A 14,533-nucleotide genomic window follows, 5' to 3' on the forward strand; every position below is an offset into this window, starting at 1 on the left:
TGGTTTTTGCCACAACAGTTGCAGTACTTCGACATCTATCTGGCTATAATGAAGAGTAGCAAGCATAAAGGGAGTGACTTTTTTTTTTTTTAAGTGTCAGACAATTTCAAATACAACATTTCTATCAGTTCAACAAACACAGACTGTTTGTGTGCAGTCTTTGGCACAGTGTGTTGCTAGATAAAAGTTATAGATATAGTTATCTTATCTTATAGATAAGAAAAGACAGGACAGAGGTCAAATTTAAAGGTAAGGATTGCTCAGTTGGATTTGACAAACTGCAAATTGAAGGATTACACGTAAATCCTCATGTTTTTAAATCAGATATTGGCTCTGTACATGTACCATTGTGTTTTTCTAATATTCTGCTCTGCCACACTGAATATGTATACAACCTGCCTGAGCAATGGTGGACGCTATTGTCCTTTAGCAAATGTTTTCCACTGAATTAGACATCAAGTTCTAATTCAGTTATGGTTACAGTTAATGTATACTTGGGTATTGTAGTCTCCATTGCAAGTATTTTATGTAGCATGTCTGTAAACTGTTACTTGCTGGTCTGAGTTCACTCATAAACTTGCTGTTAGAAGATAGCTTGTCTGAAAACAAAGTCAGTAGAACTGAGTGTAGAGTTCCATAATAAGACAAGACAGTGTGCATTATTTTTCTTAAATGGAATAATTGTGCATTTTTCCATTTTGTTCATTTATTTTGACTTTCTTTAAGTTACTACTGTTGGACCAAAAAGAATAAAAAAAAGTTAATTGATGGGAGTTCCCCACTCCAGAACAGCTGATCAGCATCTTCATCCTCAAACGGTGTTTGTCTATTAAAGTAAAATTTTATTCGGCCAAGATTGATTTTTAGGCTACTGAAAGAGGAAGTGTAGTAAATGTCATTTGATGTAGAATTCTGGATGAGTGTTTTTAACTCTGTCCCACCCTGCTCAGCCCTTGATCTCTTCATGGGCTAAAGAGAAAATACAGTTAGCTGCTGTTCATTCAACTCTGATTAACTTCACTCTAATTGCATACATCTGTAGAAGAAAGCTAACATGATTTGCCATGGCAGTGTAAAGAGTTTAAATTTAAATCCAGTAAACTGAGATATGAACATATCAGTGTTGACCATATTTCTCATAGGATGGGAGGAGAAAAGGGTCACTATGTTTGCTCAGAAAAGCGAATTAAACACTATGTGCACCCCAACTATCTGCTCAAAGTTTTCCTGTTACTGACCAAGTTGAACTTAAATGTCTGAACTCCAAAAAGGGCCAATCAAAAACAAAACCCTAGATTACCATCTCTGGGTTTAATGCCTACATTCTTGCAATTACTGTTCTTTGCAATTTTCAAGCAGATCAGTAAGTTTTAAAATTACAGAAAAACAAGCAGGAATTAAAGAATATTCTTATTCACACTGGAAAGCTGGTCTTCGATCCACCCATTCCTGGGACATTTGAGACTTCCCTGGTTAAGGCACAGTCTCCTCGACATGCCAACAGCTGCAGGAGAGAGAAATCATGTAAATGTATTTGCTTGGGTGGAGAAAAAAAATGTTCTAGGGTTAAGCAGAAGTTTAAACTGCCTTGAATCCATGTGTATGTAAAATGTTAATGCATCATTTTCCTGGTCAGGGAATCATTGGTACTAAACTGCCAATGTGTCGACTACTCAAGAAAGACAGACACCACAGCTGAAGTTTGTTGCAAATCAGTATATATTTGAATATGCATGTCCAATTTGTTGATTAACATTTAAAATGTGTATACAAGTATATTAAAAGCACCCACACCCCTCCAAAAATAAAAACACACACAAAAAAAAAAAAAAAAAAAAAAAAAAAAAAGATGTCCCAAGAACTACACCAAGAAGACTACAAATCACCACAATCACTAAAACAGTTGTAAATTTTTCTTTAACTCCTGCAGCTACCTGGATTAGAGCAATGCTTTGTTGCCCATGTAGAAGTTTGTATATTAAATCTCAGGTAAACTTTGGAAATGACTTGCAGCAAACCATAGAGGCTGTAATCAGATCCATGCATTCATAATCTTGCCAGTGTTCATCTAGCAGGCTTGTTCTCATAGGGTCAGTAAGCATGAGGCACATTAGAATAAAATGGTGACTGAAGGTTTGCTTAAAAATTACAATGTTACAACATAAAAGCAATCCTTTGAGTATTCTATTCGTTAGATCCCATCTAATCTTCTGCACCTCTTCTCTTAAGCATAGTCATCCTCAAATGGCCTTCATCTGTCTCCTGTAGGGGAGAATCTCATTAGGCCAAGAATCATTTTGAACTACTGTAACAAGAAGGGTAGTAAATGTCATTTGATGTAGAACTCTGGATTTGTGTTCCTACCTCGGTCTCACCCCGTTCGGCCCCCCTTTGTCTTTTTGTGACCTAAAGGGAAAAAAAAAAAAAAAAAAAAAAAAAAAAAAAACGTGCGCAACCGTGAGCTTGCCTGTTAAACAAAACACCTAAGGTTTGTTTCGCCCCCCCCCCCCCCCCCCCCCCCCTTACCCACCATCTCGTCTCCCCTCTATTTTTATTTCTCTCCCTCTCTCATTCTTTCTCCCTGTCCCATCCCCCAGTCATGTCTGTAACAACTGAAAATCCAATAAAATACATAATTATAACAAAGGTCAATCAAATGGACCAATCAAGGCCATTGTGATCCAATTGCGTAAATCTGCTTGGCATCTTTTGTGGCCTTCACACACACCATTAACTAATTCAGCTTTAGCCTCAGTCACATACCAGTGCTCAAAGGACAGAGTTAATCATGTACACCATGTACTGTGAACAGATCAGGTACGTACTCAGTGCTCTGGAGATGTGAAGCAATTGTCTGTCAGTCAGTGAGACATTTGGCTTGATCAGGTCCTCTAGAGTCACTGCAGCCAGTGTGTTGATGATTGACGAGACTGTGCTGAGTTTAATAAAAGTTAATAAAATCTCTGCAATCATTCTCGTAACATTTGACAATCATTTAACTGATGGAACCAGCTAGGAAACAAGATGCATTCAGTACAGGGTGAGGCCCAGCTTTTGATGCTGGGAATGGCAACACTTTATTAGCAAATAAAGGAGTATAAAACCTTAAGGTGCCACTGTATACTGCTGCAAGAAAGAGTCCTGGGAGGCCAGGGTAGCCTTTCAGGATATCCATGACCAAATATGGCAGCAGCTATGAAGAAACAAAGATCAACTTAGTGCTTGTAAAACCACAGGCAGATCCACTAGTACCTTAAGTGGTATCAAGTTATGACACAGAACCTCAATACCTGATCAGAAAAAGAAACTTTTCCAGCTGTCCATGGATCACAGTCCTTATAGAAAGAGTAGAGGCACAATCCTGAAAACACTGCAGATCCCAGGAAGAAGGAATAACTTACCACGCTGATGAACACAGCTCTGAAAGAGACCAGGTGAAACAGTTGAAAGGATAAATTTCCATTCTGGCCAGGCTGGCATTAAGAAAAATCTACACTTGTTTATGGATGCACTGTATCCGGGTCCCCTTAGTTACAAGACTGAGGGTCCTTAAATCATACCAAGACCAGACTAACTATTCTAGGGTCCTGCTTGCAAGTACACTGCACTTAATAGATTAGATAAGCAGAAAATTGACTAGCACATTTTTACACTTCCATATGCAAGCCTGAAAATTTCACACATTTGAGTCTAGATTCACACATTTTAAGTGATATAGTATTGTTTCAGTTACAAAATCCTCCCATCAAATTATGACTCACATTCTGGCATCAGTGATGCTCTTGCAGGAGTTGTATCTCTGAACCTGAGTCTGGTTAGTTCCACTGGTCATGATCCAGCCAAGTGTCCCACCGATGGCTATGGTCCAAAAAGTGTGCCGCCTCAGAGGGTTCAAGTCAAAACAGTATACCTATGAATCATCTAAAGTGAAGTGAAAATTGTGCAACTTTATTCATATTTAAAAAACAAAAATGTAATTACAGCCCCTAATGATTTCACGCAAATGCATCAATATGACCCGTAACTCCTTATATGACTGTGATGATGGATGACTAAGAGCCTACACAGATATATCAATGAGGTTTCCAGGAAAAGCTGGCCTGGTGTTTGTCACAAGACAATACTGTAGTGAAAAGGCAGAATAATATTTGCTCAGAAAATAAAGTTAATGTGATTTTTAAACCCCAGCACTGTAACATAATATTCAGTATATTTGCAATCTATCCAAATAAACCCGAGTAAGAGTAGATTAGAGTACGCTAATATGGTCAAACATGTCAGAAATTGCTGCAGGGATGTCAAAGCCTTAACACTGCAGGAGACATGGGCCGAACCAGTCGAACTTCCTTTCTGTACAGTTTAAATATACCTGCAAGTCCATCAATGGACCATCTTAAAATGTAAGAAATGTGTAAAGTTTAAAATTTGTTGCTAGCTCATTGCAGGAGGTCTTTACTGTTGACCCACTTTGAAAAAATAAAAATAAAAAAATTGATTGTTCTTATCTACTTTGGTCAGAGTCTCTGGTAGACCAATTATGGCCCCTTGGCCTTACGTTTGACACCCCTGGGCTATTGAGTCGTTTTGACTTATTCATTTAGAGCGGTTTAAAAAAATAAATTAAATAAAGTTAGCCTTTACCTGGACAATCACTCCCTAGATTGGGTTTCAGCCAGAGTTCTTTGGCTTATTTTCAGACAATAGTACAGAAGCAATTTGTTTCCAGAAGTTCAGTCTATCAACATGCCTAGTTCAAGTACTGTGATTTAAATCCAAGTAAAGAAAGCAGTGCTTTTGTTGCACTCAGTTCCAACAGTGGGGCTCAAACACACAAGTACACTTAAGTTAAAATTTGAAATACACTTTAATTTACTGTACATTTCTATCATTTGAATTAAGATGTTGCAAAATTGTACTCATCAATTTGCTAAAACAATTCCTCAGTATTGAGATGCAAGGGTTTGAATATGCAGGCTCTTAACGTTACTTTACTTTCTTCCCTTATACTCACTCCAGAAAGTTCAGTCTTCCTCCTTGTTGTGAATTGGACAGAATAGAGACTCCTCCTTCTAAGAGGAGACACTTGGATATGACACAGAGAAGGCCGGCTAACATTATTCCAACCTAGAAGATAAAATCGGATCATTATAGCAAGACAGTTACCCCACTGCTACAACTAGAATTCAAGTTTAATTGTGATTTAGAATTAAAGCCAAATGTCCTGGCACTCGAAATGGACTCATTTGATATTCTTCCATGTAGGCTACGTAGCATTAAGAGTAATCTTGCGTGTTGAAGCCTACCTGGAAAACATCTGTCCAAACCACTGCCTTCATTCCACCCTGCAATAATGAGCCCATTTAAATCCAGACAGCAAAAGCAAGAAACAGTTCAGTTTAAGGGAAATGTATAGCAGAGAGAGATGACTTTTGCAGCTTTTGTTGTTCCATACCAATGCGCAGTATGCAGTACAGACCATTCCTGTTACCACAATTACCACCCACAGATTCCAGCCAGTCACTGCAGAGAAGTGGGAACATTTAAGATACTGGTCACTCAAGTACCCGCAAGTTTACTTGTGCAGTAACGTTTCCTGAATCTGACTGAACATACTTTGATTTAATGCGAGGGCTGGAGCATAAACCACAAGTCCAGACAAGAGGAGCTGTGGTAAAAAAAGGACAAATAGCCATCTGGTTACAGATATGTGGCCCTAGCCAAACAAGTCTTAAAACTTGCTTACTGCCATACTCACTGTTTGAATAATAGCGAGGAATGTTACCAGCAGACGGGTTACTTTGTTATAACGTAGCTCCAGATACTTGGTAGAGAAGACAGTTACTCATACAGCATCCAAACAGACTTTTTAAAAAACAAACAAGTAGTGGTGCATTTATTGTACCACAGAGCAGTCTAATTAAAAAACAAACATTTTATTACACAATAGATCATAACTGGTTTAACCAGAAGCCAAACAAGCTGATATCTTCCCTTTAAATTACGGACGCGCTTCTGGTTATTGGACACAATCTGCAAAAAGCTACTACACTTACCTGAAAAGTGCTGGTAATGGGCAGCCTGTAGAAGACTGGGAGAAAGATCTCACATGTGAACACCTGGGCCAGAAAATGCCAGAAGCAAGCATACCCTATGATGGCTCCATAGCGGTACACCTACAGACAAGCAGCGTTTCCAATTTAACAAACAGGAAAAGGAGCAAGACCATGACACACATGCAGGTTTATAAAGTTTTAACAATTCACACAGTCGGGCTATTGGAGTTGGTGCAGTAGACTTGAAATACTAACAGGAGTCCAACCCTGAATAAATGTTTTTACTACTGCATGGATGTCAAACTCATTTTTCATCGTGGGCCAAATGGACTGGACCAGTAAAACTACTGTCAGTGTAAAGACATTTAATGCACATTTCATCTGAGATATTTTAAATATAAAAATCATACTTCCAATAATACAGCTTGGAATATTTTATTAGCTAACAGAATGTTTTTACTGTAAACTCAAAGTCAAATTTCTATGCAATTGGTTTTTCTGTTACTTAAATGTTGTATTAATTCCACAAGGAAGGTCCTTATACTAATGGAAGTACAGTTTAAAGTGATAAATATTCGCGGGAAAGTTAATCACAGGAAAAAATGAAAGTGCAATGAGAGAATTTGAATCTGAGGCCAATCCCGCCACATTACCTCCACCGGAATGGATATCAGTATGATGGACGACAGGACGCTGGCGGTCAGTGACAGGGAGACGGGCAGAGCGGTGAGTTTTCGACCTCCGGTTAAGAATTCCCGGGTATTTGGCTGCCTTCTTCCGATCCTAGCCCAGTATAAGCCGATGGATGCGGACACCAGCAGCATCAACACAAAAACTGCATAGTCTGCTATGTGCAACGAGTCAGCTCCAGCCAAGTCCTCACACATTTTGTTACAAGTCAGAGCAAAACTAACAATAACGCTAATTTACTAAAACTATAACGCCAGATAGGCCTTTACAAATCACTGCGAACCCTGCTCTCCATGACGCACAAACTCGCTATGTGTCCAAGCTCTTCAGCTTATATATTCCTAAACACCTATAGTTCTGTTCGTTGTTAGCCACAACCTCCACAGGTGACGCTGATTAAGACTCCTCACCTGGCGGCCGTGCACTGATTGGAAACAGGCGGGTGCCCGCTAACATTTCAGGGTACATGAAAAGCCCTCAGTGCCAAACATAGCCACTTGTTCTTCTTCTTTTTTTTGCTCCCATTTTTTTCCCCAGACAGGTTGCAAACATTAGTGATGGGCAGATGAAGCTTCATGAAGCACTGAAGCTTTTCATCCAATTGGTTCACCCCAGCGCAAAGCTTCTTGAAGCTTCATTTGCTCTAGTAGGACACCTACTGGACGTAAAAATATTAGTTGGCATGAATTTGAAGAGTGTGGCCTTTTGCACACAGCCTGTAAATGTCAACAACAAAAGGAGTGTGTAAAACATCTATATTGTATTGATGGCAGTATACTTTGTATATATACTTTGTGTATATATTGTAGTATGGAAAATGATCATTTGGAAATGCTTAAAATGGAAATGATCATTTACTGTGAGGTGAGGTTGGGGTGTGGACAGTGGTTGTGCTTTTGTAACGTTGAGGTATGGACAGCTACACACTGAGGCCTCAGTCCTGCTTGTTCACATTTTATTCTGTAAAAACTAAATTTTCACTGCTTTTATGACCTTTTAGTGGGGAGAACATAGCTAGGATTGAATGATTTAACAAATCTTTTAAATCCTTTGTCCTCCACAATGCTAAATGGCTGGGAGTCTTCAATCACCATGCTAACCAGGTCTTCATCTATTTGAGATTGTTCTCCTGAGGAAAGACAATAAAAACAAAGGAAAAATATAAATATCACACACGTAACTTATTACAGCTGTATAATATTGTTATATCATTTAGTAACATTACGGCATGCTATATTATCATGGCATTTGATGGTTCACCTGGTCTTGCTCCACAATCGGTGTTCCCCTATTCTCATGCAAAGCTCTGTAGTGCCTAAGCATGGATGAGGTGTTGTTGTTATATCCCAGCTCCCTGGCACATAGCAAACAAACACTTCACCTTGTACAAAAGTAAAGACAGCTTAACATAAATTATATTGCACCATCAGTATTATGAAAATACATCTTCTGTAGAAATTTACATACCTTGTTGGGAGGAATAAAATCAAAATGTTCCCACACAGGGGAGGACATCCTCCTCTTCTTAGCTGGCTCCATTCTCTCCTGATATTCTCTCCTCACTCTCCTAAACCTCCAAACTCTCTCCAAACTCTCACTAACTGCAACTCCCCATCAAACACCTACATTTTTGAATGGAGTCTGAGGGGTTTGTATCGCTGTTATAGCTCGCGGCAAAGTTCGAACCACTTCATGAACCAGTCACGTGGTACAGCCGGGCAGCGAGGCTTCGGACGTCATCATTTTCAGCTCCTCCCATAAATGAAGCAAGCCTCGATACGCGCATCGCGGAAACGCCCCCTCCATTACTCGACACAAGCTTCGAAGCTGGCTAATGGCTAATATGGCGTTCGGCAAATGTAACCATGATATAATCTCAAATGTTATATGATATGAGACAACCTGTCCAGGGCGTACCCTGACCCCGTCCCAATCACAAGAATGTGATTAAATTTTTTATATCAGGGCCTTAGGGTTGCCAACTCCCTGAGAAATAAATAAGGGACACCTCGTGGCCAGGGCCGGGCGACCCAGTTGTCTTCACCCTTCCCAGTGTGGTGAATTTTTTAGCTCTTTTTTTGTGTGTGAAATTATTTTTTTTAACCATTTGACTTGAATTTGATTTAAGTAGATGCGTATTCTTTGTGATATCAACACATGGGAAACAAAAATCATTTAGCCATTTATTTTTAGCTCAAAATGACAACATTAACACAATAAAACAGGTCTCTTTCTTAAACAGAAGCCTGTCATGCTTAACTTTTGATAATAAAAGTAAATCTTTCTTTAAAAGAACTCTGTCCTGCTTAACTTAAAATTATATAAATTAATAGAAAACAATAGAAAGAAAAATATTCTTGTAACAGTGCACATTTAGTGCATTTAGTGCAATTGGCTTCAGCAGAGGCATTATTTCAGCTTTTGCTCCCGTTTGTAAACCCACTTGTTCCCATGATTACGCGTCATAACTCATCATCATTATTCATCTATGTATTACTTTTATGTATTACTCATCTATTTGTTGTAATCATCTATCCTTGCAGTTGTTTATTACACAAAATAAATTATATTATCACACTTCTGGCCACATAGCGCTGATATTCACTGCACATGCCCATTTTAACCTTAACCAGAGGGTTTAAAAACAAACAAACCAGTGTTTACCATATCTGGTTCTGCCGTGGCCTGGTAGACAAAAATTGGTTAAGGGTTCCCCGAGCTTTCACGCCCCTCATGTTCTTCATGTGCCCACCATTAGAAGCACGCCTATGGAAAAAGTGCGCCGGCACACAGTGCAGTGCGCTTTATAGATGTTATCATGCACTTTTCCAGCCAGGTGTTTTCCTTTTCCCATTCTTCCCTGCACTTTTGCAGCCTTTTTTTCTTTCTCTGAGAGGAACAAACATTGCTGGTCTAATGCCTGGCTCACACTGTGCGATTTTTGGCCCATTTTGAGCCGATTTTTGAGTCGTGCGACCAATTTGGTGATCGGCCTTCATCGTGCATCGTGTAGTATACGTGGGGTAACGAGAAGCGATTAACACCTCACGACCAGCTCCCGATCATCAATCGCTCGTGAGGGTGTCACCGCAGCCGCTCACACTGCTCACGCGCAAACACGTAAACGTCGGTGAAAAAGACGGAGCAGCATGGCTGTGCAGCGTGTGATCTGGACTCAAGCGATGGAGGCACAACTTGTAGAACTTTGGAAAGCTCATCCGAGCCTTTTCGATGTGGCATCACCAAATTATCACGACCACAACAACCGTGAAAATAGTTGGATTTACATTGCTGCTCAATCACAGCTGCCTGATCATGTTTGTCATTAGTAATTTAGCAAAGTTGATGGTGGTGTGTGTCTGTGTGAGTGAAAGACAAAGAGGGAGAGCGAGCGACAGATTTTCTGTTATAACCTTCATTTTATGGAGGCACAGTGTGACTCAGGTCGCATCAGAGCATCGGGCGGTATAGTGTGAGACCTGCATCGTGACCTACGAACTTATAACCCATGCGAGCCAATCGTGCAGTTTGAAAATCGCAGTGTTTGCCCAGCTTCAGGTGTACTGTCGTCTGAGACTTGCACCGCAGTGTCGGCGTTTGTTTCCCTGTTGGCCATGCTTTTTGTTGTGGTCATCTGTTGTCTTCCGGTATTTTCTCCGCAAGCGACCTTTCCTCAACCAATGAGATGAGCGGTAATCTGAATTGTCATACTCGAATTGTCATAAGTGTGCTGTCAGCTCATTGGTCACAAAGCAGGGGCGGGGCTGGGAATTATGTTTTCAAACAAAGCGTTAATTACATTAAAACTTATAGACTACTTTTGATTCTCACTGTATTACGGGACAAAGTGCGTCCCTTATTAGCTCAATACGGGACGTGTACTTTTGTTTCTAAATACGGGACGATTCCGTTTTTTAAGGGACGGTTGGCAACCCTACAGGGCCTAGACCCTGTTACATTCTTTCAAAGGGTGTGATTGGCTGGTTTAGTAAAGTGTTCAACTACTAAATAAATAATCCAGTTTTTCCAAATACTTTCACGCAGTCGCAGCAGATGGCCGTCCCTCCCTAAGCCTGCTGAAGGTTTCTTCCTGTTAAAGGGCAGTTTTTCCTTTCCACTGTCACCAAAGTGCTTGCTCATATATTGTTGGGTTTTTCTCTGTATGTATTATTGTAGGGTCTACCTTAAAATATAAAGCGCCTGGAGGTGATTGTTGTTGTGATTTGGCACTGTTTAAAGAAAATTGAATTGAATTTAAATTGAATTGAATTGAACAGTAAGCTATTTCTATAGGCTAGTGTCTCAAACTGAACACAGCAAGTTTTGCAGTAATTTTTTGGCAAACATTTACAAGTTCTTGATCTTCCGAACAAACATTTATCTCCTATATTTTATGATAATAATTAACACTTATAAACTCCAATAAACACAGCAAGACATTCAATGTAAATGCCTGACAAAATAAACAAAAAAACAAAACAATCTACTGGTCCTGTAAGGTGAAGGTTTCTGAGGCCCCGAGCTTCCTAATGTACACCAAGGTAACCTGGACTCGTTGAAACTACCTGGGGTGGCCTAGAATCTGATGACGATTGAATGTGTCCTGTCCTGTGGAAGTGGGTGCATTTGTGATTCAGGTCACTGAGTGAAATGCATGTACAAAGTAAGGCTGCATTCAAACAACATCTGCTTTGGGAAGACCATAAATTAACTGCTTTGTTTTTTTTACTTCATCTTCCTGCACTTGCTCTTACAGGTGTAAGATGTGAGCCTCATCTTGGTCACTCCCATTTAGACCAAAATTATATAGCCAATTGCATTTTTCATATAACCTCTGGGATCTCCTGGTCTAACAACACTTTCAGTCAAAGGCACTTGGGACACTTTTTCAATCCTTTGCGGCATCAGGTCTAGACGTGGCTCCTTAAAGAGCCAGGTTTCCAGCTATAAGGTTGCCCAAGTCTGTGATTAGTACCCTGTACAGGACATCAACTCTTACTCTCAATGTTACCATATTTACATATATATTAAGCAGAACTTAATCTAGCAACTGAGGCTACAACCACTTTAAAAATATTTTTAATAAGATTACAATATAAGTGAGAATTTAATAATTTTTTATAAGCAGTCACACTAATGGCCACCACAAAAAATATGCAGGTTTAATGCTCTTACACGCATTTAATTCACTTTTAAGACCTAAATGCCACGTTCATTCAGAAGAAGGGAAGAAGTAAGCAGGGTAGCCTCTGCAGAACTGAATGTGTTACACCACTCCAGGACAACTTGGTGTAAACAGCAAACCGAGTTTATTTGGGTATTCCAGAACCGTGGCTTTCACATACAGAACCCAAGGATACTCTCTTCTTTTTTCTTCTTTTTTTTACAGAACATTTTTTTTCTTTTCTTTTTGCCGTGACTGCCCTCTACTGGTGGAAAACATGTAACAGCCAAAAACCCAAACATATAGCTGAATAGTCCAAATACCAACAGATTTATGCAATGTTTTAGACATATTTTAGCTTTACACTTTACCAAGTGCTACATTCCTCCCCTGCTAAATAAATGTTGTCCCAACATTGACAAAACATGACAATAAGAAACAAAAATAAACAGATATACTTCTTTTTTTCTTGTGACAATGTAGAGATGGCGTAAGTTGGGATAGGGTTTAGCAGTGCTTTAAGATCACTTTCACGATGCACTATTGAACCTCAGGTGACAGAATCACATGTTACTCGCTTACCAGATGAGCATAGGCTTATAACAATGCTGAGTTGTTTCTAATAGTCCACATAGAAATATTACCCTCTAAGACATTATTATCACTTTATCACGTGCTCCAGAGCTTGTCAACTTAGATAGTAACCATTTAATCACAATTAGCCTCATCAAACATAATACAATCCAATGTCTTACGCTACCATCCTGAAAGCATCAAATACTTGTGTCACCATACTGGTAAGACCTTGTAAGTACTCATATATTTTTGAAAAATAACACCATTTAAATTCAGAAAAACTCTTTCACAGTTCAATAATAACTAACTGGTACATAAGCTGGATAGTAAGGCATTTGTAGAACTGCCCAAGGTACTCCAAACTGTTCATAGAATGGAGATGCTGTTGCACTGGCATACAATGGGTTAACACTGTGACCAATTACTCTTTGAACTGGTTGGCCAAATGCATCATAAGTCAATATTTTCCGTGGACATCTCTCCCTTTGAGATCTTCTTGGCTGTGGTTCCGACAGTTCTGGGTTCATTTCACTGGGCTGATCTGGTTCAGTTCTTGTTATTTTGGGAAGCGGTAATGCATTACAGGGCATTAACATGTTGCGGTGGAGAATACAGCCTCGTCCAGTACCACGCTCCGGCTTGACCTCATAAACAGGGCTATTTTCCCCCTTTTGAGAGATCACTATGTGAACTTGATCCTCCCAATAGGAGCGTAACTTGCCCGGGCCTCCCCTCTCTGACATGTTCCTGACAAGTACCCTGTCCCCAGGTGAGAGTACAGCACTTTGTCTCTTCTGGTCATAATGTGATTTCCCTCTTGCCAGAGTCTTTTTAATGTTTCTGGATGCAATGTCATATGCTTCTTTCATCTGTTGTTGCCATTTGTGAGCATACTCCTCATGTGATTTGCATTTGTTTGTCTCACTCAGTCCAAAAATTACATCAATAGGGAGACGTGGATGTCTACCAAAGAGTAAATAAAAGGGCGAGTATCCTGTCGAGTCACTAGTTGTGCTATTATAGGCATGCACAACTTTGTTTACATAGTCACTCCAGTTTTCTTTCGTTTCCTCATCCAGGGTCCACGGCATTGACAGCAAGGTGCGATTAAACCTTTCCACTGGGTTCCCCTGTGGATGGTAGGGTGTAGTCTTTGAATTAGCTATTCCTGTGTACTTCTGCAGCTGTTTGAATAAATGGTTTTCAAATTCTCTGCCTTGATCATGATGTAATTTACCAGGAAAACCAAATTTCAAGGAAATTTTATCTGCTGCTGTTTTGCCAGATTTGTTGCGTGTAGGGTAGGCTTGAGCAAACTTGGTGAAGTTATCCTGTAACACTAAAATATACTCATACCGTCCCCTGCTCTTTTCGAGATGGACATAGTCTGTTGAAACCATTTCAAAGGGTGCAGTAGCCGGCACGTGACACATGGGGGCCCTACGCTGAACTGTAGGTTTTTTCTGAATATTACATTTGCACACCTGTGTGATGAAAAACTCCATATCTTTGTACATATTCGGCCAATAAAACCTACTCCTTGCCAAATTCATCACACGGTCCACCCCCAAGTGACCCATTTCGCAGTGAAGGTGTTTGTACACCAGTTCTTTGTACGATTCTGGAATCACAATCTGAGTATAAGTCACAGTCTTTCGTATCAGCAACCCATCATCTGAAATAAACAGCTTTTTCCACTCATGTAGTAGCTGTTTTACTTTAGGATTTTTGGTCGCTGATGTTTTGTCAAAGCTTGCACCTGTTCTCTTTAAGTTGAGAACATAAGTTACGGCAGAGTCCTGCTTTTGAGCTTGTAATAGCTCCTGCGTTGTGATTCTCACATCTGGCTGAGTTTCTGTAAGTATTTTATTTACTTCTGGATTGCACGTTATAGCTGATATCCAATCCACTTGTTTTTCTTCCTGTGTTTCAGTGGCATTCAGTACTGCGCTTAACACTTCAGGCGAACACAGCTCAGTACATTCTGACATGTATGAGTCCATACTAGAAGGTGTTCTGGACAAAAAGTCTGCATCCACGTTACTTTTTC

The 14,533-nt window shown here is 39.8% G+C and overlaps 1 protein-coding gene across 6 annotated transcripts in view; it reads right to left on the reverse strand.

The window, feature by feature from the left end:
- The window catches only part of LOC146499765 (sodium-coupled monocarboxylate transporter 1-like), an 88,376-nt gene extending 81,145 nt beyond the window's left edge, over window positions 1-7,231 (reverse strand). The window contains exons 1-13 of one of the 6 annotated variants that reach the window (XR_014870039.1): window positions 6,707-7,227; window positions 6,054-6,173; window positions 5,756-5,821; window positions 5,614-5,665; window positions 5,453-5,520; window positions 5,304-5,342; window positions 5,012-5,124; window positions 3,762-3,881; window positions 3,291-3,420; window positions 3,105-3,193; window positions 2,826-2,930; window positions 2,365-2,406; window positions 1,703-2,262 (exon numbers count right to left, since the gene is read on the reverse strand). Coding sequence is in view for 5 of the 6 variants with exons in the window: in XM_085136821.1 (XP_084992947.1) it covers window positions 2,372-2,406; window positions 2,826-2,935; window positions 3,105-3,193; window positions 3,291-3,420; window positions 3,762-3,881; window positions 5,012-5,124; window positions 5,304-5,342; window positions 5,453-5,520; window positions 5,614-5,665; window positions 5,756-5,821; window positions 6,054-6,173; window positions 6,707-6,940 (1,176 nt within the window). In the remaining variant the exon portion in view is untranslated. Of the gene's footprint in view, window positions 1-1,702; window positions 2,263-2,364; window positions 2,407-2,822; window positions 2,936-3,104; window positions 3,194-3,290; window positions 3,421-3,761; window positions 3,882-5,011; window positions 5,125-5,303; window positions 5,343-5,452; window positions 5,521-5,613; window positions 5,666-5,755; window positions 5,822-6,053; window positions 6,174-6,706 lie in introns of those variants that run through there. The other 5 variants (XM_085136821.1, XM_085136823.1, XM_085136822.1 and 2 more) reach the window with 5 other exon arrangements.
- Window positions 7,232-14,533: the final 7,302 nt, after the last annotated feature.

This window comes from Neolamprologus multifasciatus, chromosome 17, assembly GCF_963576455.1.
Source record: "Neolamprologus multifasciatus chromosome 17, fNeoMul1.2, whole genome shotgun sequence".
NCBI classification, from domain to species: Eukaryota; Metazoa; Chordata; class Actinopteri; order Cichliformes; family Cichlidae; genus Neolamprologus; species Neolamprologus multifasciatus.